General features: G+C 44.9%; 1 protein-coding gene across 1 annotated transcript; it reads right to left on the bottom strand.

The window, feature by feature from the left end:
• Positions 1–9,355: 9,355 nt before the first annotated feature.
• Positions 9,356–18,006, bottom strand: LOC113432309 (PC-esterase domain-containing protein 1A-like). The gene is made up of 6 exons (XM_087965849.1): positions 17,934–18,006; positions 15,366–15,445; positions 14,026–14,258; positions 12,732–12,882; positions 11,737–11,983; positions 9,356–9,549 (listed from the first exon to the last, which is right to left on the bottom strand). The coding sequence occupies exons 1-6, from the start codon at positions 18,004–18,006 to the stop codon at positions 9,356–9,358; spliced, it is 978 nt and encodes a 325-aa protein (XP_087821975.1).
• Between the last annotated feature and the right edge of the window lie 9,494 nt (positions 18,007–27,500).

Below are 27,500 nucleotides of genomic sequence, written 5' to 3' on the forward strand. Positions count from 1 at the left end.
GAGAAGGAACACCGAGGCCAAGGGCTCTCCAAGGCCCTCATCAAGACTGCCATCCAGTTTTCTCGGGAGCGCGGCTACCAAGAAGTTGTGTTGGGTACTTCCATGGTACAACGCATTGCTCACCGGATCTATGAGAACATGGGCTTCCACAAAGTCCTACAGACGAACCCTTCTTTCTTAGCTAAGTTGGTAGGCTTTTCGGTCTACTGGTATTACTACAGAATCCCAGACACTCACTGAGGTCTGCGCCTGAGGTCACAATTCCACCTTCCACAAAGGGAGAAGCGAGTTCTAACATTCAGACTCGATGGCTCAACAGGCAGGCTCAATGTCAACTCGCAAAGCATTCCTGGCTAGCTCTCGAGTTGCCATAAGAAGGAGGCCGGGAGTGGGGGGGCGGGGAGATTCGGTTGGTATGACCAGAAGCACATTCCACACATACCTTCCTCCCGATTGTGTCCCAGGTTACCGGAACCAGCCGGAAAGGCGTGTTTTCTACAGCCCGGGAAAGTCCTTAGTTGGAGAATGTGATTTATGACACACCCTGGGACGAGGGGGAGGGGAAACAGGGTCATAGGTGGGCAGTAAATTACGTAGAGCAGAGCCAACTGCACTTGGGAAAAGGGCCAACATGTTGCTCCTAATAAATAATTGGATTTCTTTTGAAACTTGGCTCGAGGCTCATGAATTAATTAGGGCATCCGTTGGAACCCTGACACTCAAACTTTCTCCTGGTTGGAGTTGAACCAACTCTCTGAAGAGGCTCTGTGTGGCCTGAGTTCAACCCACCTAAAACTGGTTTCCCAACGGAAGGGTCTTTGAACTCCTGTTTATCCGTCTGGCTTAAGATACCTGAAAGGATGTCCCAGATATAGCCTACCCTTGGAAGTGCTTACACCCTGTGGATTGCCGGCCATAGGTTTCTCACGGAGATCTTCTTGTTTAAGTCCTATCCTCCTTCATCGGCCAACAGCTTTTAAGAGAAGAAACATGCTGGACCCTTCGCCAAATCTGTAGTAGAGAAAGGGCGGGGGAGACAAAGGGAAAAAGAGAGACAGAGAGAAAAGAGAAAAAAGAAAAGAGAGAGGCAGAAAGAGAAAAACAAATAGAGAGACAGAGAAAGAGAAAAAATGAAAGAGAGACACAGAGACACAGAGAGAGAAAGACAGAGAGAGGAAAAAAGAGATAAAGAGAGAAGAAAGAGACAAAGAGAGAAAAGAACAGAGAGAGACAGAAAGAGGAAAGAAAAAGAAAGGCAAAGTGAGAAAGAGACAGACAGAAAAGAGAAAAAAGACAGACAAAGGGAGAAAAGAGAAAAAGGAAAAAGACACAGAGAGAAAAACAAATAGAGAGACAAAGAGAAATAAAAAATGAAAGAGACATAGAGATAGACAGAGAAAGAAAAAAGAGGATAGAGACATAGAGACAGAGGAAAAAGAGAGAAAGAGAGAAAGAGAAGAGAGAGAGAAAGACAGAAAGAGGAAAGAAAAAGAAAGACAGGGAGAAAGAAAGAAAAGAGAAAAAGGAAAAAGAGACACACAGAGAGAAAAACAAATAGATAGAGAGCCAAAGAGAGTAAGAAATGAAAGAGATAGAGAGAGAGAGAGACTAAGAGAGAGACTAAGAAAGAGAAAAAGAGGATAGAGAGACAGAGACAGAGGAAAAAGAGAGAAAGAAAGAGACAAAGAGAAAAGGAGAGAGAGAGACAGAAAGGAAAAAGAAAGACAAAGGGAGAAAGAGACAGAGAGAAAAGAGAAAAAAGAAAACGAGATACACACAGAAAAAGAGAGACAAAGAGAAAGAAAAAAAGAGACACAAAGAGAAAGAAAGAGGAGAGAGAGGAAAAACGAGAAAGAAAGAGAAGAAGAGGGAAAAGAAAAGACAAAGGGAGAAAGAGGGACAGAGAGAAAAGAGAAAAAAAGTGAAGAGAGACAGAGAGAGAGAAATAGAAAAACAGAAATAGAGAGACAAAGAGAGAAAGGGAAAAAATGAAAGTGACAGAGACACACACAGAGAGAAAGAGAAAGCGAGAGGGATCGTCCCAGGGATTGTTCTCAAACTGGGAGAAGCTTCATCTCCTTGGTGCCTTTAGGACTACAATTTCCATGATCCACAGTCAAACAGGCTGGGCTGATGGGAACTAGAAACCAGCATATCTTTGATCTGGAATTTTAAAACAGCTCAAACCCAGCTTCAGATTTTGGCCTTTTACGTCTTAGTTTGTTTTATTATTCACTTTATTTCCTTATAAAACTCGATATTTTCAAATTTTAAGGAATTGTCCTCTTTATCCTTCAGCTACGCCTGAATCCTCCCCACCCCCAATAATAAATTTCTCCCCTTATCTCTATGCTAACCACACCAGAGTTGGCGCCCTTCCTACACTCTGCCAAAGAACTAGAAGATTTGATGGGGAAAACCAGGAAATTAAAAAAAATATGACTCTTTTCTTTGGCAAAACATTTTGCTTTTTTAAAATCATTTTTTCCATATTCAAGTCAAATTTTACTTTAAAAAATGAACATGTTATTCTATCCTTTTCAACTACACTAGTTTTTCTTTATTCCAAACTGAAGAATTTGGGGAGTTGAAATCCACGCATCTTTACAGTGGCCAACTTTGGAAAAAAAACTTTTTATCTAAACAACTTTGACTCACAACTCACTCTTATTTGAGCGATCTCTCTCCTGTCAGTGCCTCTTATACATTTTTGTTTGGCGTACAATGTTCCTTTCGTTTTATTTGTGCATAAAGTTGTGTTATCCCTCCCCCCCGATAATATAATCCTGTGGCTTTTTAGATCTGGAAGAACTGCCTAATTCAGGGGTCTTCCAGCTTTAAGACTTGTGGACTTCCAACTCCCAGAATTCCTCCTCCAGTCATGCTAGCTCAGGAATTCTGGAAGTTGAAGTCCACGTCTTAAACTGGCCAAGTTGGAAGACCCTTGATATATATGATGGATGGATGGATGAATGGATGGATGGATGGACAGATAGATAGATAGAGATGGATGGATGGATGGATGGATGGATGGGGAGATGATAGACAGACAGACAAATAGTAATAGATCAAGGGGTCTTCAAACGAGAGCTTTAAGACTTGTGTACTTCAACTCCCAGAATTCCTCCTCTGGTCATGTTAGCTCCAGGAATTCTGGGAGTTGAAGTCCACAAGTCTTAACTTTGCCAAGTTTGAAGACCCTTGGCCTAATTGTTGCAAAATACAAATAGATCCTTGTTAGTCTAGAGATAATCCTCAACTTACGACAATTCATTTAGGGAGCAAAATTACAACAGCATTGGGGGGGGGGGAAGTGACTTTTGGCCCTTATTCACACTTACGACTGTTGCGGATCAAAATTCAGACATTTGGCAACTGACTCATATTTATGATGGTTTTGCAGCGTCCCGAAGTCACGTGATCCCCTTTTGTGGCCTTCTGACGAGCAACGTCCATAGGGAAGCCGGATTCGTTTAACGACTGCAGTGGATTCACTTAATAACCGAGGCAAGAAAGATTGTAAAATGGGGCAAAATTCGATGAACAAGTGTTTCACTTACCAACGGAAACTTTGGGCTCAGCTGAGGTTGTAAGTCAAGGATTACCTGTATTATTGTCACCGTCCTTGCCCGTCTGCAGGGATAGGTATGTATTCTGCAACCATCAGTTGCAGAAGGTTAAATTTTACTGCTACGTGAGCATTCTCCTTGACATATGATTTTTCAAACCAAATTCATCTCCAAGCAGTAGAACCCACTCCCCCTAAAAAGACCTCTCTACCCCCTGCAGGCCCCAATGTCAACTCATAAAATATTTCTCTGGTCTTTTTAGAGTTGCCAACAGAAAGGGAGAGAGGAAAGGGGTCTGAAAGAGCAGTGGGGCAGATTGGAAACCGAAAGCGCATTCCATAAATGTTTTCAAAGATGGTAACTAGGCGATTGAAGTTTCTGCCATGCAACATTCTAACTGGTGAGCCTGATGGAGGACTCTGGGCTATGGAGTTGTCCCATTGGAGAATATGAATTAGGATACACCCAGAGGGGTGGAGGAAAATCAGGGTCAAGGGTGACCATGAATGATGTGCCTCAAGAGTCGGCTATACCCAGGCAGTGCCGACATGTTTACTCCCAATAAATCCTTTTGAAGTTTTGGAAGTTTGGCTCGAGACTCAGGATTTAAATGGGGCGGAACTGCCAGAGCCCTGACACCCAGATTGTACCTACAAGCTAGTTTATAGCAAAAACACTTAGACTTATATACCGCTTTACAGTGCTTTACTGCCCTCTCTAAGTGGGTTACAGATGGTCAGTATATTGGCAGTAATATTGTTGGGTTTATCTATCTTAGATCAACAATCTGAGTCCTCATTTTACTGACCTCGGAAGGACGGAAGGCTGAGTCAAGCCGGTCAGCTGCTGGCAGTCGGCAGAGTTAACCTGCAATGCTGCATTCTAACCACTGTGCCACCGTGGTGCAGAGAGATGATAGACATGGGTTTATCTATCCTATATCAACAACAGTCTGGGTCCTCGTTTTACTGACCGCGGAAGGGTGGAAGGCTGAGTCAAGCCGGTCAGCTGCTGGCAGTTGGCAGAGTTAACCTGCAATGCTGCATTCTAACCACTGTGCCACCGTGGGCAGAGAGATGATAGACATGGGTTTATCTATCCTATATCAACAACAGTCTGGGTCCTCGTTTTACTGACCGCGAAGGGTGGAAGGCTGAGTCAAGCCGGTCAGCTGCTGGCAGTTGGCAGAGTTAACCTGCAATGCTGCATTCTAACCACTGTGCCACCGTGGTGCAGAGAGATGATAGACATGGGTTTATCTATCCTATATCAACAACAATCTGGGTCCTTGTTTTACTGACCGCGGAAGGGTGGAAGGCTGAGTCAAGCCGGTCAGCTGCTGGCAGTTGGCAGAGTTAACCTGCAATGCTGCATTCTAACCACTGTGCCACCGTGGTGCAGAGAGATGATAGACATGGGTTTATCTATCCTATATCAACAACAGTCTGGGTCCTCGTTTTACTGACCGCGGAAGGGTGGAAGGCTGAGTCAACCTTCAGCTGTTGTAGATCGAACTGCCAAACTGCTGGCAGCTGGCAGTCAGCAGAAGTAGCCTGCAGTACTGCATACTAAACACTGCGCCACCACGGCTCATATTTGCTATAAATCAGGATTTCTCAACCTTAGCCACTTTAAGATGGGTGGACTTCAATTCCCAGAATTCCCCAGCCAGCTGGCTGGGGAATTCTGGGAGTTGAAGTCCACCCATCTTAAAGTGGCCAAGGTTAAAAAAATACCCCCGTAGAGAAAACAAGGGCACAGACTACGATAACCCTCCAGATGTAAACAATAAGTTAGGTTTAATTTTCTTTTTAAAAAACGACACAGAAGAAAGGCAGGCAAAAAAGTATAAAGGACTGTGCCATAAAATTCTTAATGGACTTTCGAGTCTGCAATCAACAAATGAACTTCTAACTTTTCCCACTATAAATAATTTCGAGGTGTTGGTCTCTTTAGAATTACGCCTAAGCAGATACACACCAGTCAAACTTACACTGTCCGTTGGAATCTTTTTCTAACTCGGAGTATCATGAAAGCCAAGGAGTCCCCGGCTGCTTCCCCTCGTGGGAGCGGGCTTAGACTCCAACCTCGAAGTAGGGCAGAGAAAACCATATTGAACACAACTCCAGGAAGTCAATTCTGGAGCGAATCTTCTCAAAAATAGACAGCTTCTAAATGATCAGGGTAGTGGGCACCAGGCCCAAACCCTGAATTTCAGAGGGTTCCTTCCTGACACTACATAGATACCCAACCCCTTCCACCGAATTCCTGGCCTCTTGCTACTTTGTGAACCAAGCCCACCAGTGTCCCTCCGTACTGGCAGAAGTTGCAGGCCCTGGGGTTCTCGGTGTAGGGTGTTTCCCGGGAATGATCTCACGGAGCTAAATTGTCCCCGCGTGGCAAATCGATAATTGGTCCCGCAGTGAATTGCCCAGGACGAAGTGGCAGTGAGGAGCGACACGGAACGGGATGGACGAGGGACGGCTCTGGTGGGTCACCTGGCATGGAGGGGGGGGAGGAGAAGCCAGGGTGAAGGGGTCAGGTCCAGGTGGCCGCGGCCAATTGTCCCATTCCATAGCCAGGACAATAACAATCAAGGCCGGAGAGAGGAAGTGGCGTCCTTTTTGTCACAGACACAAGGACGCGCGTCAATTTGCGGTGCACACAAAACGGAACGGAGAGAGAAAATGTTCCGTGGCCAGTTCTTCCCCTACAACTTTGGAAGAGGATGGTTTTTTTTTCCCCTCGTCCTGGCAGGAGATGCTCATCAGTGGCGATTATAGGGGACTTTGCGTTTCCGATACGGCGAAACGTCTCTCCGGTACGAGGGCCCTTGGCGCATGACGAAGGGAGCGCCTGCATGCGTTCTTCTTCGATGCCACCCGGACCTTGGGAAGATGTTTTCTTCACTGTGGGAGGGGTAAGGCAGGAAGGGATGCGGGGGCCCCCACAGATGGCAATGAAAGTTGTCGAGGGCCACATCTACGGAGAAAGTAAAACGGGGAAGAAGCGGTAGAGAAGCTTTCCCTGCTATGCACCTCTAACACGCAGTCAGTTTTCGCCATCGAAAGAGAGATCTTCACACAACCCACCTATAACTTAATTAACTCTTGGTTAATCTCTATATATAAAAGTGAAAGGCCACTCACACATCATCACAAAATCTCCAGAACTGTAAAGCCTACAAACTTGACATTTGGCAATGTGGGGAATATGACAAGGATATTATATATTTAATAATATAATCACAGTTGCGAGATTGGCTAATGCACAACAATGGAAATGTAAAGAAACTCCAAGTGAAATAGAAATAATTAGGAAAATCTGGATGTGTGCAGAAATGGACAAATTGACAAAAGAATTAAAAAATAAGGATGAATTGGATTATTACAAAGTATGGGATAAGTTTATGGTTGGTTAGAAAAGAGAAAGGATCAAGATAATAAGAAATGATTAAATGTATATATTATATACTATGTATATAATGTAAATATGCACTATTTTGATACGTAACTTAGCAATGTAAGACAACTATATGGGTTAGGATTGCACCATGTTCATTGTTTTTAATGTTCTTTTCTGTTTTGTTTTTGTGTTTGTCTAATAAAATTTAAATTAAAATTTTAAAAAAAGTATCCATGTGATCACATGGTTGCAATCTGGGGATCTGGGCATTGGTCAACCAGCCCCCATTTCCAACTATCACAGTGTCCTGTAGTTACATCAACATGGTTTCTGATCTACGGAATGTCACATGTCGCAATCATGGGAGTTCCTCATTTAATCACTCAAGGCGTTTCGCTTAACGATGGTAATGGGGACTGCCAGAGCCTGCGGTCGTTCTTTACAACCGCATTGCTCAGTGATGGAAATTCCTATTCCAATTATCGTCATTAAGTGGCTTCTTCCTCAGTCTCACTTCCCGCAGAGGTGCCACTGGATTCCTTTGTATGCCATGCCTGTTTCTGGTTAAGCTAGAAGCAACTGCTAACTTGAGATCAGTATTGAGAGAAAGAGAGAGAGAAAGAGAGGGAAAGAGGGGGAGAGAAGAAGGGAGGGAGAAAGAAAGGAGGAGAGAGGGGACAGAGAAAGGGGAGGGAGAGGGAGAAAGAGAGAAAAGGGGGAGACAGGGAAAGGGATAGAAAGACAGAGAGGAAGGGAGAAAGGGAAGGAGAGAAGGAGGAAGAGGGAGAAAAAGGGGACAGGTAGAGAAAGACAGGTAGAGAGGGAAGCAGAGAGAGAGAAAAGGAGAGAGGGAGGGAGAAAGAGAAGGGGAGATAGGCACAAAGAGAAAGGGAGGGAGGGAGAGATGGGGGAGAGAGAGAGAGGAAGGGAGAGTGGTGGAGGGAGAGGAAGAAAGGGAGAGGGGAAAAGAGAGAGGGAGTGAGAAAAGGGGGGAGAGAGGGAGAAAGGGAGGGACAAAGAGGAAAAAGGTGAGACAAGGGGGAGAGAGAGAAAAGACGGGGACAGAAAGAGGGAAGAAGGAGAGTGGGAGGGAGAAGGGGAAAAAGACGGGGAGACAGGGAAAGAGGGAAGGAGAGGGAAAGAGGGAGAAGGAGAGAGAGAAAGAGAGCACACACGTGGGCACATAACCACTGACCTCTGAAGACGTTTTCTGGGTGAAAGGAGAGGCCTCGGGGCTCCTCAAAGCGGTCAAATCCTGAGAAAGGCGTTGGTGACCCCGCATCGTTGGGAACGAGTAAAAAGTTGTCATAGAAACTGGGGCGCTGTGGGTAATGCCAGTCGGCTTCGAAACGGTCAGCAAAGGTCACTTGACCTGTAGGATCAAACAAGACTGTTCTGGGCACCTTAACCCACCCACCCCCTGTATCAAGGATGTCCGCAAAGTGTAAACCCCCCCTCCCAAAAAAGATCAAGATGGCGGCCATGGCTACGCCAGTGACGTCCATCAGAAACGGAGGGAGCTCCGATGGCTACACTGGGGCTGCCATCTTGACTTTTTTGACCACGCCCGGCCCACATGTCTGCTCAGCGTGGGCCTTCCCATGCTTACAAGCCAGGCCAGGTGCTCCAGAAGCGTCCCCATAGCTACCGTGTTTCTCATATAATAAGGCTGGGTCTTATTTATTTTTTTGAGCCCCGAAAAAATGGCTAGGCCGTCTTTTTGGGGGTGACTTAATTCCCCCCCCCCTTGCATCTTCAGGCGGGCGGCGACGGCTTGGATGTTGACCTCAGCGTTGGTGGGGCACTTCGTATCGGGTCAACGCAGGCAGCACCATATCCGGTGTGCAACAAAAGTACTTCCTAACGGCAAGCCCCCCCACCATTTCCCCCATTTCGCATGTTTTAATATAGGCCTTAATTTGGGGGGAGGGGCTTAATTTCATTTCATGCCTATAAAACATGCTGGGACTTTCTATTGGGGGAGGCCGTATTGTTGGAGAAACAGGGTAGATGGTGGCCTCCAGCCCAGAGGTGTGGCCATGGTGGGCGTGGCCTACCAGAACTTCTGGGAGGGGCCATTTTTCACCTTCCCCAGAGTCCGGAGGCTTCCCTCAGGCCTCTGGGAGGGCGAAAACAGCCTCCCCCAGGCTCTAGAGGCCCTCCAGAAGCTGGAAACAGGCCCGTTTCGCGCCCTCCCAGGAGTCTCCACGCGGCCCCGGGACTTAACTACATCGGAAATGGGCCACGTGGAGACTCCGGGGAGGGGAGGGGTAGGAAGGGCGGGGCCAGCCAGTCGGTTCAAATACCGGTTCGGCAAGCCAGATATAAATTTAACATCCAGTTCGCCCGAACCGGTCGAATCCCACCCCTGCCCCAGCCTGCTAAGAACCCCACTGCATGGTCTCCTCCCATGACCTCTCCAGACTCAGATACTTGCGTTCTTTGTAGAGCCATCCAGTTGTGGGCATGGGATGCTCCAGGAAGCCCTTGGTGTCTTCATCATCCCACCTGCAGCTTTTGCCGTATCCTATAATGTCCTCGGGGGCAGCTAGGAACCTGATGGCCTGCCTTCGTTCTGAAGGAAAAGAGGCCTCTTCACTGACTTTGCCTTATCTGAACACAGATTCAGCGCTCTCATATTTAACTTCAGAATAAGTGAATATATATACAGGATAGACAGACAGACAGACAGATGATAGATAGAGATATAGAGATAGATAGATAGATAGATAGATAGATAGATAGATAGATAGATAGATAGATAGATAGATAGATAGATAGATAGATGGATGGATGGATGGATGGATGGATGGATGGATGGATGGATGGATGGATGGATGGATGGATGGATGGATGGACAGATAGATAGATAGATATGGAGATAGAGATAGAGATAGAGATAGAGATAGAGAGATGATAGATAGAGATATAGAGATAGATGATAGATAGATAGATAGATAGATAGATAGATAGATAGATAGAGAGAGAGAGAGAGAGAGAGAGAGAGAGAGAGATAGATGGATAGATAGATAGATAGATAGATAGATAGATAGATAGATAGATAGATAGATAGATAGAGATAGATAGATAGAGATATAGATATATAGACATATAGATAGATAGATAGATAGATAGATAGATAGATAGATAGATAGATAGATAGATAGATAGAGATAGATAGACCGATAGTTATAGATAGATAGATAGATAGATATAGATGAGAGAGAGAGAGAGAGAGAGACATAGATGGATGGATGGATGGATGGATGGAGATAGATAGATAGTAGATAGATAGATAGATAGATAGATAGATAGATAGATAGATAGAGATAGAGATAGAGATAGAGAGATAGAGATAGAGATAGAGATAGAGAGGGAGGGAGGGAGAGAGAGAGTGGGGGAGAAAATGAATGAATGAATTCTTTATTGGCCAAGTTTGATTGGACACACAAGGAATTTGTCTTTGGTGCAAATGCTCTCAGTGTTCATAAAAGAAAAGATACATTCATCAAGAGTCAAGAATCATCAGGTCCAACACTTAATGATAGTCATAGGGTACAATAAGCAATCAAATCATACTAGGAAACAGTCCATATAAATCATAAGGATACAAGCGACAAAGTTACAGTCATACAGTCACAACTGGGAGGGGTGGGTGATAAGGAGTGATGGGAAGATTAATAGTAATAGTAATGCAGACTTTGTCAATAGTTGGACAGTGTTGAGGGAATTATTTGTTTAGCAGAGTGATGGCTTTCAGGAAAAAAACTGTTCTTGTATCTAGTTGTTCTGCTTTGCAGGGCTCTATAGCAGCAATTTGAGGGAAGGAGTTGAAGCAGTTTATGTCTGGGATGTGAGAGGTCTGAAAATAAACTACTGCAAGAGTTCAGAAGAAGTTCCAGAGATGGATGCTAAATGCCTCTCTAACAAGAATCATGAGGTTCTCCTGCTTGAGGAGGGGGCTGTGCTAGAAGACCTCCAAGGTCCCTTCCATCCCATCCCATATGAAACAGAGGAGGAGGAAGAGGAGGAGGACAGTGGGGTCCTTGGAGCTCTCTGAGCTTGGTAGTTTTCTTGCAGACATTATATTACCAAGCTAGGTAACATCATCCGTGCTACTGTAGTACAAACTACAGACTAGTAGATGTGGAGAGAAAAAGAGGCCTCTCTATCCATTGCGGTCTTTGATGTCACCAGAACCCTCCGCTGTTTACTCCAAAGGAATCAGAAGTGGTATATCCAGCCGGTTCGGATCAGTTCTGGAGAACCGGTAGCGGAAATTTTGAGTAGTTCTGGAGAACCGGCCAATCCCACCTCTGACTGGCCCCGCCAGCCCCATCTCTTCTCTGCCTCCCATCGAGTCCCAGCTGACCGGCTGGGTCTCCTTTGGTTGCCCTGCACAGGAGAACGGAGCTGGAAAGCAGGCTAGTGGGGTGGGGAGGAAGGGGATTTGGCAATAGCCTTCCTCTGCCATGCCTGCCAAGCCACACCCACAGAACACCATGCCCACCAAGCCACACCCACAGCTGATCGGCTGGGTCTTCTTTGGTTGCCCTGCAGAGGAGAATGGAGCTGGAAAGCAGGTTAGTGGGGTGGGGTGGGAAGGGAAGGGGTTTTGCAGTATCCTTCCCCTGCAGCGCCCACCAAGCCATGCCCAGCAAGCCACGCCCACAGAAACGGCAGTCAAAAACATCCGAATCCCACCACTGTCCTGATCTCCGGAAACCAAAAGGAACAGGTCGCTGGGCGTCCTTCTACTCACCCCCCCAGCGATTCTTCTCTGGGATTGCCACCCCCCAGGCATCGGCCAGATGGGTCAGGAGAAGGTTGGTGATCCGGCGATGCACCACGTTGTTCCAGTGGATCCCATCCTTGACGCGGTTCCCCACGTCGAAGCGGAAGTGGAAGTGGAGGTCCACCACGTCAAAGAGATGGAGGTCGGCCAGGGTGGCCCCGTAGAAGTTGCCTTCGATGATGTCCTGCCGTAGAGTCTGGCTCAGGTGCTGCAGCTGGGAGACAGCAGGAAAATCATGGTCCAGCGTCCTCGGCTGGCAAGCAGAGCGGGGTTGGACTAGAACGGTGGTCGCCAACCAGTGGGCCGGGAACCACTGGTGCTCCATGAGAAAATTTGGGTGGTCCGCAGAGAAATGTCGCCCCCCAAAGCAATTAATCCAGACTGCGAGGGAACACAAGGCTGTGCTGCCCACATCACCCGTAGGAACACAGATCTCTGAGTGACTCTGTGATTCTGCGAGCAACTCAATCTGCCTGCCTGCTTTGCCTGCTTTTGGGTAAAAGTTGCTCTTTTTTTAAATAAAAAATTCAATATTTACATGCACGGTGTGTTGTGAGTCAATTTTGTGAGTTTGCTTGCAAGCAAATTTTATGTGACAGACTCAGGTAGCAGATTGCAGAAAGATAGATCTCTGAGTGAATCTGTGATTCTGCGAGCAACTCAATCTGCCTGCCCGCTTTGCCTGATTTTGGGTAAAAGTTGCTCTTTTTTTTTTAAATAAAAAATTCAATATTTACATAAACATTTATAATATTTACATACAAACCATGCCCAGCCAGTCACATGACCACCAAGCCACACCCACAAATTAGGCCATACCCACAGAACTGGTTGTTAAGAAATTTGAATCCCACCCCTGAACTGGAACAAACCATAATCTCAGAACACACACGAATGCTGACATCTACCATTCAGACAACACCTCGAAGACAAGGCCCAGACTGGGGGGTTTCTAATCCTACCTCTGGTATAAGGAAGCCACCTTTGATCCTGGGGCCTAGAGGCATGGTCATGTTCCAGATGACCAAACAGGAAGGTGGGAGGTCAGCGTCCAACTTGTTGAAGGCTATCTCCAAATTTCTGCGGTATTCCATCATGGAAGACGGGCCATATCTGCTCAGGGAGAGAAAACAAACAAACAGACAAACAAACCAGGATCTGCTGAGCACCAAGGGACTCAAACCTTTATAAATAAGCTTTGCTCTATAAAGTACAGCTCTATAAAGGCTTAGTAAGGCCAAACTTGGAATACTGGCATCCAGTTTTGATGGCCACGATATAAAAAAAGATGTTGAAATTCTGGAAAGAGTGAAGAGAAGAGCAACAAAAGAGGATAAAACGTATGAAGAACAGTGGCAGGAATTGGGTATGTCTAGTTTAATGACAAGAAGGACCAGGAGTGACAGGATAGCAGTCTTCCAATATTTGAGGGGCTGCCTCAAAGAATAGTGGGGTCAACCTATTATCCAAAGCACCAGAAAGCAGGAGAAGAAGCAACGGATGGAAACTAATCAAGGAGAGAACCAGTCTGGAACTAAGGAGGAATTTCCTAACAGTGAGAAACAATTAACCAGTGGAACTGCTTGCCACCAGGAGTTGTGGATGCTCCATCACTGGACGATTTCAAGAAGGACCTAGACAGTCACTTCTCTGAAGTGGTAGAGGGTCTTCTGTCTTAGCAGCAGGTTAGATTAGATGACCTCCAAGGTCCCTTCCAACTCTTGCATTAAAATCCCTAGTTGATCCCTACAGCAGGAGTTTCCAATCTTGGCAACTTTACAAGCTGTGGACTTCAATTCCCAGAATGCCTCCTCCTTAACCAAGATGAGGAATTCTGGGAGCGGAAGTCTCCAAGGCTGGCTGAGGAATTCTGGGAGTGGAAGTCCACAAGGCTGGCTAAGGAATTCTGGGAGCAGAAATCCACAAGGCTGGTTGAGGAATTCTGGGAGCTGAAGTCCACAAGGCTGGCTGAGGAATTCTGGGAGCTGAAGTCCACAAGGCTGGTTGAGGAATTCTGGTGGCAGAAGTGCCCAAGGCCGGCTGAGGAATTCTGGGAGCGGAAGTCCACAAGGCCAGCTGAGGAATTCTGGGAGCGGAAGTCCACAAGGCTGGCTGAGGAATTCTGGGAGCGGAAGCCCATGAGTCATAAAGCTGCCAAGGTTGGAGATTCCTGGGATTTAAGGCCTTTGCACCCCCAGGAGCCCTCTGAAGATCATCAAATGACCTTGACACCTAACACAACAGACAATACGCTACCTGGAAACATCCCAAACGCAAGAATTGAGGATCAAAACATCTGGCTGTGGGCCAACCCGGAAATCTTTCAGGATGCTTTCAAAATATTCCGAGTAGATCCGCGTCAGGAAGTAGAAGCGGACGAGGTGATAACGGGTGCGATATTGGCGCACTTCCCGATAACGGATTCCGTTGTGTAGGCCATCCAGAACACCACCTTCAATTAATTGGTCGTTTTCAAAACTGAATTCCCCCTGGAAAGAGAGAGAGAGAGAGAATGAAAGAGAGAGAATGAGAGAGAGAGAAAGAGAGAGAGAATGAAAGAGAGAAAGAGAGAGAGAATGAAAGAGAGAATGAAAGAGAGAGAATGAAAGAGAGAGAGAATGAAAGAAAATGAGAGAGAATGAAAGAGAATGAGAGAGAATGAAAGAGAATGAAAGAGAGAGAATGAGAGAGAATGAGAGAGAATGAGAGAGAGAGAGAATGAAAGAGAGAGAGAATGAGAGAGAGAATGAAAGAGAGAGAGAGAATGAAAGAGAGAATGAAAGAGAGAAAATGAAAGAGAGAGAATGAAAGAGAGAGAATGAATGAAAGAGAGAATGAGAGAAAATGAAAGAGAGAAAATGAAAGAGAGAGAAAGAGAATGAAAGAGAGAGAGAATGAAAGAGGGAGAGAATGAAAGAGAGAGAATGAAAGAGAGAGAGAATGAAAGAGAATGAGAGAGAATGAAAAAGAGAGAATGAAAGAGAGAGAATGAGAGCAAGAGAATGAATGAAAGAGAATGAGGAATGAATGAAAGAGAGAATGAGAGAAAATGAAAGAGAGAAAATGAAAGAGAGAGAAAGAGAATGAAAGAGAGAGAGAATAAAAGAGGGAGAGAATGAAAGAGAAAGAGAGAGAATGAAAGAGAGAGAATGAATGAGAGAGAGAATGAAAGAGAGAGAATGAGAGAGAATGAAAAAGAGAGAATGAAAGAGAGAATGAGAGCAAGAATGAATGAAAGAGAATGAGAGAATGAAAGAGAGAATGAGAGAGAATGAAAGAGAGAAAATGAAAGAGAGAATGAAAGAGAGAATGAGAGAATGAAAGAGAATGAAAAAAAGAGAATGAAAGAGAGAGAATGAGAGAGAGAGAGAATGAATGAAAGAGAGAATGAGAGAATGAAAAAGAGAGAATGAAAGAGAGAATGAGAGAGAATGAAAGAGACAAAATGAAAGAGAATGAAAGAGAGAGAGAGAATGAAAGAGAGAATGAGAGAGAATGAAAAAGAAAATGAAAGAGAGAATGAGAGAGAATGAAAGAGAGAGAATGAAAGAGAGAAAATGAAAGAGAGAGAGAATGAAAGAGGCCCATTACGATACCTTAGACTTCATTTGGGACGAAGTGAGTAAGGAGTCACTCTGGAGCAACTGAATGAGATCCTTGTAGACCGATCGCTGGACTGCAGGAAGAGGAAGAGAGAGAATTTACAGATTAACAGAGTTGGAAGGGGCCTTGCAGGTCATCTAGTCCAACCCCCACCCAAGCAGGAAACCCTACTACGCCATTTCTGACAGATGGCAGCCCAGTCTCTTCTTGAAAGCCTCCAGTGATGAAACTCCCACAACACAATTCCTCAGCCAATGGTCAATGACCGTTGCTGAGAATTCTGGGAGTTTGACCCACACCACCAGCTTGGAAGCCTTGAATTTAAAAAAAAAAAAAAAAAGCAGCAAAGGTCTCCAAACTCAGCCACTTTTAAGCCTTGTGGACTTCAACTCCCAGAATGCCTCAGCCAGCATGGGAGTCGAAGTCCACCAGTCTTAAAGGGGCCACGTTTGGAGACTTGCCTTTCTTTTCATCCATGAAAGATTGCAGGGGGGGAGGGGGTTGGACTAGAAGACCTCCAAGGTCCCTTTCCAGCCCTTTGATGCTATATGAAATCCTCACTCCTAGGAGAAGGCATGCATTTTCTTCCTCCTTCTCCAGCAGAAAGCAGATACAGCTTCTTCCATCAACAGAGATGTTCTCCTACCACCCCCATCAATCATGCCTTGAGCATCTCACCCCACCATTCCAGATATTCGATCCCTGGTTCCCCTGCTAGACCTGAATGACTCGCAAACCCATAACGAGCAACTGGCTCCTTTTGCATGCCTATTCAACAGTGGTGGGACTCATCTCCGGGGAGGGTGAATCTGCCTACCGAGATGAGGTGGACCTCATGTGGTGTGGAGACAATAACTTGGTCCTCAACACCAAGAAGACCAAGGAGATGATAGTGGACTATATAGAAGGAACAGGTCAGACATCCAGCCCTTGCTCATCAAGGGAGACCGAGGGGAGCAAGTGGCCAGTTTTAAGTTTCTGGGTGTTACCCTAAAAGAGGACCTGACCTGGGGGGCTCACATTGCAACCCTGGTCAAAAGGGCCCAGCAGAGATTATACTACCTGAGGCTCCTCAGGAAACAACAACTGGATGGAAAACTGCTGGTGACCTTCTACCGCTGCACCATAGAAAGTATCTTAATTTACTGCACACCTCTGTATGGTTTGCCAATTGCACAGGGGCAGATAGGAAAGCACTCCAGAGGGTTTAATGTCATTGCCCTGAGGATAAATTTGTTGCCCTCTCCCCTCTTTGGAAGAGCTTTATAGCTCCTGCTGCCTTAAGAAAGTTCAAAACATCCTCAAAGATCCATCTCAACCTGGGCACCCCCCTTTTTTTTTTTAACTATTACCATCTGGCAGACGGTACAGGATAATAATAAAAACAAGGACAAATAGGCTGAAAAACAGCTTCTATCCCAGGGCAGTAACTCTTTTGAACTCTACTGTGTAATAGTGCAATATCCATGCAGTATCAGGGGTTTTCAATTCAATGTGTGGAGGGTGAAGGATGTGTGTTTGTGTTTATTTTCATGGTCACAGTTGTGCACTGAAGATGGTGTTTGATTTCGTTGTATGAGGTGCAATGACAATAAAGTAAACTAAACTAAACTATGATGGGAGCTGCAGTCTGAGATATCGAGACAGGCCCAAAAAGGCTGGGGAAAGCTAGCTCGGATGCCTTCAAGAGAGCTGGAAGCTCAGAGGAGAAGGTCGGAAACAAAATAGTTACGACAAATAGATCCTAGATTGTGAATAGTGTACTAATAATATGAACGTTAATGGTTTAATAATATCTTTTTTTTTTTTTAAAGTAGGGCAGATTGATGCCAGAACGGTCACTCTGGGTATGATATTTATAGTTGTAAACAATAAAAATATATTTGAGAGAGAGAGAGAGAGGGCAGGAAGAGAGATAGGAGAGGGAGAGAAAGAGAGAGACAGAAAGAGAGAGAGAGAGATTGAGAGGGGGATTGAGAGAGAGAGAGGGGGAGAGAGGGAGGGAGAGAAAGAGAGAGAGGGAGATTGAGAGAGAGGAGATTGAGAGAGAGGGGAGAAAGGGGGAGAAAGGGAGGGAGGGAGAGAAAGAGAGAGATTGAGAGAGGGGGATTGAGAGAGAGGGGGGAGGGAGGAGAGAGGGAGGGAGGGAGAGAAAGAGAGAGAGAGGGAGATTGAGAGGGGGGATTGAGAGAGAGAGAGGAGAGAGGGGGAGAGAGAAAGAGAGAGAGAGAGGGAGATTGAGAGGGGGATTGAGAGAGAGGGGGAGAGGGGAGAAAGGGAGGGAGGGAGAGAAAGAGAGAGAGAGAGAGAGAGAGATTGAGAGAGAGGGGATTGAGAGAGAGGGGGAGGGAGGGAGAGAGAGGAGGGGGGAGAGAGAGAGAGATTGAGAGGGGGATTGAGAGAGAGAGGGGAGAGAGGGGGGGAGATAGAAAGAGAGAGAGGAGATTAAGGGGGAATTGAGAGAGAGGGAGGGGGAAGAGAGAGGGAGGGAGGGAGAGAAAGAGAGCGAGAGAGAGAGACAGAGAGAAGGGAGCTCTTCTCCCCTCGCCATCTGCACTCACTTGAATCTCCCAAGATGACCACAAATTTGTTGTGTAGCAGCTGACGGGCATCCTGGGAATTCAAGCGGAGCATCTCGAAGGAACGACGTGGTTTTTGGCAGCCGAGGAATTCAGGGTCTGCAAGAGAAGACGTTGCATCCTCAAGGGCTTGTCCCAGAGGTGGTGTATACAGGGGCCTGTAGAGGTCATGCATAAGCGCACCAATGTGCCTACCGTCCCTGTCCTATTGTTTCTTTTATCTTTCTTATATGTACCCATTTCATGTATTCATAACTATGTATATACTTATACCTACTATCTTGTAAGTGATTGACAAATCAAATAAATCAAATCAAATATTCAACCAGTTCTGACCAGTCCTGGAGAACCAGTAGCAGAAATTTGGAGTAGTTGGGAGAACCGGCCAATCCAACCTCTGACTGGCCCCACCAACCCCCATCTCTTCTCTGCCTCCCATTGAGTCCCAGCTGATCGGCTGGGTCTCCTTTGGTTGCCCTGCCCAGGAGAACGGAGCTGGAAAGCAGGTTAGTGGGGTGGGGAGGGGAGGGGGATTTTGCAGTATCCTTCCTCTGCCATGCCCACCAAGCCACACCCATCAAGCCACACCCATCAAGCCACACCCATCAAGCCACACCCACACAAGCGGTCATTAAAAAAAATTGAATACCACCACTGGGGCCTTGTCCCAAAGTCCCAAAGCTGTTTTTTCTCCCTCAACCACCACGCAAGCTCTCACCATGGGAAGTTGAAGAAGAACCATAAAGATCTCAAAAGATGAGACCCCTTTGCTCTAGAATCTCCTGTTGGAGCAGGGGTGTTGGACTAGAAGATCTCTGGGGGTCCCTTCCAGCTCTATTCTGACCAACGTCCCCCAGATTGCAAAGAGGAAGGTCAAGGGGATTAGAATTAAGGACCATTAAGGTTCAGCTGCAGTTTAGAATTATTGCTCCAGCCCACCCAGGTAGCTCTTGACTTACAACAGCCCATTTAGGGACCGCTCGAACTTACGACGGCCCTGCGAAAAAAAGTGACCGATGACCCTTTTTTTTTTCAGAGCCCAATTTTTTCCAGAGACGGGGGCGGGGGTGATAAATGAGTTGGGCTGCATTTCACGACCTTGCTCGCCACCGTCGCTAAGTGAATTGCCGCAGTGGTTCAAAGTAACCCAGTCGTTAAGCGGATCTGGCTTCCCCCATGGAGTTGGCTCGTCAGAAGGCTGCAAAAGGGGATCGTGTGACTCCCCCCCCCAGGACACGACCGTCATAAATACGAGACGATTGCCAAGCTTGTCTGAATGTTGATCGCGTTGTTTGAAAGCAAAATCCTTCTGGGTTCAGTTCCAAGTGGGGGGAAAAGACACTGGAAACATGGAGGCTGTTAGGAAAGATGGTTTAATAGTGGATAGCAGGACCACGTGGCTTGAAGCTCCAAAGGGAAAAGGATGGATGAGAAGAGAAGGTCAAGAAGGGCCGAGATGCTGAGAGTACCTGGGTTTTATAACCTTGGTTGGGATTTGAATTGGAGCTTGTATTCTGATTGGTTGTCAGACTCCCATGAGGCCATGCGGGGGCAACTCTGTAGGCTGTCCTGAGTTCCAGGCTTGGTTGAGCCTTTGCTGGATGATGATCAGCTCATCAGTCTGGAACCCACATTACGTATCTGATATTAACACAGTTGAGAAAGTCCAGAAATATTTCACAAGAAGATTTCTCCACTCCTCTACTCCTTGCAGAAGACCTTATGCCACCAGACTCGAAATTCTAGACCTAGAAAACCTAGAACTACGCCACCTTCGGTCCGATCTAAGTATAGTATATAAAATCATACATTGCAATGTCCTACCTGTCAATGAATACTTCAGCTTCAACCATAACAACACAAGAGCAAACAACAGATGCAAACTCAAGGTTAACCGCACCAAACTTAACTGCAGGAAATACGACTTCAGCAACAGAGTGGTCAATGTCTGGAATACTCTACCCAACTCTGTGGTTTCTTCCCCAAACCCCAAAAACTTTAACCTTAGACTGTCTGCTATTGACCTCACCCCTTTCCTAAGAGGCCTGTAGGGGGCGTGCATAAGCGCACCAATCATGCCTACCGTCCCTGTCCTATTGTTTCTTTTATATATATTTATTTTTCTTACATGTATACATGTATTCATAACTATGTTTTTACTTATACCTATTATCTTGCAAGCAATTGACAAATCAAATAAACAAACAAACAAACAAACACATAAATAAATGCACTGAAAAGAGCTTTTGGCAATTGCTATAACTTTACCTGGAGATCTTTTGTTATGTAAAGTATTCTGGCCCAGGCCTTAATGGCCCACCCATTAACAAAGGTGGAGGTGAGCTTCTGCTTCTGAGTTTCTACTCTTTTTAGAGGAAATATTCTGCCTTTTTAAATATTTCCTAGGGTATTTTAATTTTCTAGGAGAGGGGTGGGTGCTAACTTCCTGCAGCGGGACCATGGGAACGCGGCGACGGTCATTAAGTGTGAAAAATGGTCGCAGGGCCCCATTTTCAGTACCGTTGTAAGTTTGAATGGTCACTCAATGAACCGTTGTAAGTTGGAGAGTCCTGAGCGGGGGAGAGAGAAGAGATGGAGACAGCAAGAGAAATGGAGGAAGTCGGAGAAGAAAGAGAGAGAGAGAGAAAATGAAGAAAGAGAAATGACACAATGACAGAGTTGGAAAAAAAGGACCTCAGAGGTCTTCTAGCCCAACCCCTGGCTCAAGCAGGAGACCCTCTACCATTTTAGAGAAGTGGATGTCCAATCTCTTCTTTAAAAACCTCCAGTGATAGAGCACCCACAACTTCTGGTGGCATGCAGTTCCACTGGTGAACTGTCCTCACTGTCAGGAAGTTTCTGCTAGGTTTTCTTCTAAGTTGTTTCTCTCCTTGATAAGTTTCCATCCCTTGTTTGGCCTTCTGGTGGCTTTGCAAGATCAGTTGAATAAATAAAAGAAGTTGAAAAATAAATAAATCATAAACAAATAAATAGGTATTTATTGATTTTACTAGCTCGATACCCATGCTTCGCTATGAAACTATGTGGTCAGGCATAGTTTTGGGAGAGGAAAATAAGGGAAAAAATTGTGCGTCTGCCTACCAGCATCCACCGGTCTTCATCTGGAGATCATCAGAGTTGAGGACTGTTTGAAAACTGAAAGATTATTTGCTGTGTGAGCAAGAAGGAGACGGCAAGGTGCCTGGGCGTGGCTTAGCTCAACTGTTCTGTCCTAAAGCTGCTTGATGCTGCTGTGAAACTAAAACTGAAACTCCTTTCCTCTGCTTGTACTTTGCATTTGGAAGAGATTTCTTTTTTTCAGGTGGGGAGGGGGAGTAGAACTCCTTAGCATCAGAGCGTGTTAATAATAATAATAATATAGGAAATAATACTAATAGCTCTGATGGTCATTTGGAAAAATCCTTTCTTAGTGAGCACCTAGAAACCAAGAGGAATATAGGTGCCAAATTTCAAGTTCGTAGACTTTATGGTTCTGGAGATTTTGTGATGATGCGTGAGGGGTATTTCGCTTTTATATATATTAGATTAGAAGATCAATAAAATAAAATACATAAGATACATACATAACACATAAATAAAACAATAAATAATAAAAACAGTAATACATAAAATAAAGACATAATACTTAAAATAATTAAATAAATATTACATAAAATAAATACCCAAGGAATAAAATACATAAGAAATATGTATTTTATACATATACATACATATACAAATTTTATACATACATATACAAATACATATAAAGTGAGTAAAACAAATATACAATAAATAAATAAAATACATACTGCATAAAATAAATGAAATCATGAACAGTGTATAGAATTAATAAAACACATAAGAAATAAATAAAACAAATAAAATAAATGCATAAAAATAAAATGCATAATACATAAAATAAATACAATAATGAACAGTATATAGAATAAATAAAATGCATAAAAATAAATAAATGCATAATACATAAAATAAATACAATAATGAACAGTGTATAGAATAAAACACATAAAATGAATAAAACACATAAAACGAATAAAATAAATGCATAAGAAATAAATAAAATGCATAATACATAAAATAAATAGAATGAACAGTGTATAGAATAAATAAAATACATGAGAAATAAATAATACGAATAAAATAAATGCATAAGAAATAAATAAAATGCACAATACATAAAATATACAATAATGACCAATGTATAGAATGAATAAAACACATAAATAAAACAAATAAAATAAATGCATAAGAAATAAATAAAATGCACAATACATAAAATATACAATAATGACCAATGTATAGAATAAATAAAACACATAAATAATACGAATAAAATAAATGCATAAGAAATAAATAAAATGCACATACATAAAATATACAATGACCAATGTATAGAATAAATAAAACACATAAATAATACGAATAAAATAAATGCATAAGAAATAAATAAAATGCACATACATAAAATATACAATAATGACCAATGTACAGAATAAATAAAACACCTAAGAAATAAATAAAACGAATAAAATAAATGCATAAGAAATAAATAAAATACACAATATATAAAAGAAATAAACTAATGAACAATGTGTAGAATCAATAAAACACCTAAGAAATAAACGAATAAAATAAATACAGAATAAATAAAATACATAAACACATGCAATAAATAAAATAACAAATGAAATAAATACATAATAAATTAGCTGAAAATTAAGTTGAAAAAAATAAAGAGAGAGATGGAGACACAGAGATTCCACAAGGCTTTTCAATCCACCTCAGGCTTCTTTTCCGAAAACCCAACCATTCATTTCCTGACAGGATCGTCCATCCAGTGTTTGCAAACCACAACTGCTCCCCCATGTAGTCTACCCTACTTAGATAACTTGGCTGATACTCCTTTCCCAAGGACGGGTTAGGCTCCACTTGCCCACCCACGTACACACACACACACACACACCACTCTTCACGTTTCCCTTGCACCCTCCCTCTCTTGGCCTTTCTCTTGACCTTGGAGACGGGGTGGAAATGATAACCTAGCTTCACACACACACACACACACACACACACACACCCTCGCTTCTAATCCTTTGGGCCTTGAGCTCCACCAGCCTCCTCGCTTAAAACTCCAAAACCAGAAGACAAACAACAACAACAAAAGAAGACTTAACCTGAGATCCGAGCCAGGAACACGGGCCTCCGGTCCCGTTGCCGAAAACCATCCCAAATGGTCCAACCTGGCTTGTAGGATGAGAGTTTGGGGTGGGTGGGTGTTTAAGCCATGGTCTGCTGAAGGAAGGACCACCACATTGTCAGTCCTGCCTCAGCTTGGGCTTCGAAAGGAAGAACAATCTTTTCCCTACCTTTTGGTCTCAAGCGAGGATGGGGGGGGCGGGTTGGAGTAGAAGACCTCCAAGGGTCCCTTCCAGCTTGGTTTATTATCCTGTAGGGTTTTCACTACAGGTCAAGGGATATACTGTCAAGGGGAAAAGCCAAAAGAACTGAAATTCCCGCGCCCCAAAGGATCATTTAGCCCGCCCCGAAAGTGCCTCCCACCCATCGCTGGTCCTTCACAAGCCCAATCAAATTTAAAATAATTGTTTTTGGAACGGTCTTCTGGGGGAATGCAGCCCCCGTGCTCCGTTTCCCAAGCGGCTGGCCTTGAGACGTGGTGCTGGGATGGAAGGAAGGGACTGTTGAACTTTCGTTCCCTCCAAGCAATCCCCCCCCCCCCCCACCTCCCACCTGGCTCCCAAATTTCCTGGCAGGTTGGCACCGTCCTAGCAAAGTATTGTCAGGTGGCATCCGACAAATGGGAAGACTGACACTTGGAGGACTGCATCCCCACTATAGAGAGAGAGAGAGAAAGGGAGAGAGGGAAAGAGAGAGAAAGAGAAAGGGGAGAGAGAAAGGGAGATAGAGATAAAGAGGGGGAGAGAAAGAGAGAGAGAGAGAGAGAGAAAAGGAGAGAGAGAGAAAGAGAGAGAAAGAGAAAGGGGGAGAGACAGAGAAAGGGGAAGACAGAAAGGGAGAGAGAGAGAGAGAAAGGGGGAGAGAGAGAAAGAGAGAGAGAGAGAAAGAGAGAGAGAGAGAGAGAAGAGAGAGAGAAAAAAAGGGGGAGGGAAAGAGAGAGAGAAAGGGAGAGAAGAGAGAGAGAGAGAGAGAGAGAGAAAGGGGGAGAGAGAAAGAGAGAGAGAGAAAGGGGAGAGAAAGAGAGAGAGAGAGAGAAAGGGAGAGAGAGAAAGAGAGAGAGAGAAAGAGAGAGAGAAAGAAAGAGAGAGAGAAAGAGAGAGAGAAAAAGAAAAAGGGGGAGGGAAAGAGAGAGAGAAAGGGAGAGAAGAGAGAGAGAGAGAAAGAGAGAGAGAGAGAAAGGGGGAGAGAGAAAGAGAGAGAGAGAAAGGGAGAGAAAGAGAGAGAGAGAAAGGGAGAGAGAGAGAAAGAGAGAGAGAAAAGAGAGAGAGAGAAAGAAAGAGAGAAAAAGAGAGAGAGAAAAAGGGGGAGAGAGAGAAAGAGAGAGAGAGAGAAAGGGAGAGAGAGAGAAAGAGAGAGAGAAAGAGAGAGAAAGAGAAAGGGAGAGAGAGGGGGAGAAAGGGAGAGAAAGAGAGAAAGAGAGAGAGAGAGAAAGGGGGAGAGAAAGAGAGCGAAAGAGAGAGAAAGGAGGAGAGAGAGAAAGAGAGAGAGAGAAAGGGAGAGAGTGAGAGAAAGGGGGGAGAAAGGGAGGGAGAGAGAGAGAGAGAGAGAATATGGGCACAGATCGCAAAAATTTTAAAAATGAAAAGAAAAAAAAAGATTCTGAGAATCTCCAAGAGTGCAGAGAAGAGCAGATTAGGAGGCTAAAACGTGTGAATGCAGAAAAACAGAGCTGGAAGGGACCCCGGAGGTCATCTAGTCCAACCCCCTGCTCAGGCAGGAAACCCTCTCCCATTCCAGACAAATGCCTGTCCAATCTCTTCTTAAAAACTTCCAGTGATGGAGCAGCCACCACGTCTGGTGGCAGGCTGTTCCACTGGTGAATGGTTCTGTCGGGAAATTTCTGCTTGCTTCTCTCCTTGATTTGTTTCCTTCCATGGAGGAACTGGGTATTTCTAAGTCTGGTGAAAAGAAGAACTAGGGGTGACATGATAGGAGTCTTCCCATATTTTGGGGGGGCTGCCCCAAAGAGGACCCGCGGTCTACTTATTCCCAAAAGCACCAGAAGGCAGGACAAGAAGCAACCTAGAAATAACCATTTTCCTTCAAAGTTAGAACCATTAACCAGTGGAACTGCTTGCCACCAGAAGTTGTGGCTGCTCCATCGCTGGAGGATTTTAAGCAGAGATTGGACAGCCATTTTGTCTGGAATGGTAGAGGGTCTCCTGCTTGAGAAGTGGGTTGGACTAGATGACCTCCAAGGTCCCTTCCAACTCTCTTAGTCTGTTATCTGTGATCTGAAATGGTAGAGCGTTTCCTGCTTGAGAAGGGGGTTGGACTAGATGACCTCCAAGGTCCCTTCCAACTCTCTTAGTCTGTTATCTGTGATCTGGAATGGTAGAGGGTCTCCTGCTTGAGAAGTGGGTTGGACTAGATGACCTCCAAGGTCCCTTCCAACTCTCTTAGTCTGTTATCTGTGATCTGAAATGGTAGAGCGTTTCCTGCTTGAGAAGGGGGTTGGACTAGATGACCTCCGAGGTCCCTTTCCAGCTCGTTATTTTTTTTCTATTACAGGCAGTCCTCGACTTAAGTGACATAAATTCTGGGCTCAACTGTGGTCGTAAGTGAGAAATTTGTTTTTGCCCCATTTTACCTTTCTGGCCAAAGCCATTAAGTGAGTCATTGCAGTTCAGCTAGTCATACGGTCGTTAAGTGAATCCATCTCCCCCCTCCGTTGACTTAGCTTGTCGGAAGGTCGCAAAAGCGGATCGTGTGACACACACACACACACACACACACCCAGGACGATGCGACTGTCATAAATACAAACCGGTTGTCAAGATACCCCAAATCACGCGATGCTGCAAAGGTCGTAAGTGTGAAAAAGGGCCATAAGTTGCTTTTTTTGCAGTGGCATGGTAACTTTGAACGGTCACTAAATGGAGCATTGTAAGTCAAGGACACATTTGTTACTTTTAAGGTGCCGGGACAGGAGTTTTGGGGGAGGCCCCACCCCAAATTAAATGAGGACCAGACCAGACCAAACGGCCTCTAAAATGAAAAAAATACACACAGGTAGTTCTCAATTCACAAACGTTTTGTTTAGTGATCGTTCAAAGCTTATGAACGGCACCCCAAAACAGTGGCTTATGACCAGGTGTTTCATACCTACGACCAATGCGGTATCCCGACAGTCCCACGATCACAGCTGACTCCTATTTATGACGGTGGGCAGGCCTGGTTTGGCAACCGTCCGACAAGCCAAAACAACGGGAAGCCAGATTCGCTTAATAACTTGCCTTAACAACGGCAGGGATTCCACTTAACGACGGTGTCAAGAAAGGTCCTAAACCCGAGGCAAATCCCAAACCACCCCCTGTCCTGAGCGAGAGAAAGTTTCAACTGCGTTGTGGCTGTAAGCCAAGGTACTGCCTGCATGACACAAGATACAGAAGAAAGAAACCTCAAGAGATCATCTACTCTAACCCCACCGCCCCCCCCGTGTTCCATAACGGAAGTCCCAAAGTAGGAAAGAAGGACAATGAATAGAAAGAGAGAGACGTCTACAAATATATCTATTTTAACACCTCAAAATCTAAAAGCTATGATTGAAGCAGACTTCTTGTAAGTACCTGCAACCAGTTGGAGAAGAAATGAGATCCACCCACTGAGGAGGTGCAGCTGATGGCCTTTATAGACTTCCACCCCCCCCCCCCACCCCATCCCATAATGCTAGGTGCCAAAAGGCTGCAGCTGTGGTTCCAGCTGTCAATTAAACCACAGCAGGTTGGGTCTTAACCCCTTCCAGCCCAGTTTTGTTTTTATTTTTAATTTTATTTTTTGCAGCATCTCAAAACAGCTTGGAAAGGTCCGACCTTATCGCCCCATCAACAGCCTTGGGAGGAATGGAAGGGCTGAGGACAGAGGTCAGGGAAAAAAAGGGGGGGGCCTCCTGCCTGAAGCAGGGGGGTTGGACTAGAAGACCTCTGTGGGGTCCCTTCCAACTCTTGTCATTCTGGGAAAGAACAGACAGGGAGGTTCACGGGGACCTCCTGCTGATCTCAAAGAGGAACTTTTAAAGTGGCCCTTTAAGCTCTGAGTGGAGAGGAAGGCAGAATAAAATAGGAATATAATAGAAGGAAGGGAACGTCTAGGTCATCTAGTCCAACCCCCTGCTTAAGCACCATTGCTGACAGATGGCAGTGATGAATCAGATAATCAGAGTTGGAAGGGACCTTGTAGGTCATCTAGTCTAACCCCCTACCCAAGCGGGAGACCCTACACCATTTCTGACAGACGGCAGTCCAATCTCTTGTGGAAAGTCTCAAGTGATGGCGCTCCCACAACTTCCGAGGGCAACTTTTGTTCCATGGGTTGATTGTTCTCACGGTC

This window comes from Notechis scutatus, chromosome 4, assembly GCF_049901735.1.
Source record: "Notechis scutatus isolate UNSWTSFEM ecotype Mainland chromosome 4, rNotScu1.2, whole genome shotgun sequence".
Classification (NCBI taxonomy): Eukaryota; Metazoa; Chordata; class Lepidosauria; order Squamata; family Elapidae; genus Notechis; species Notechis scutatus.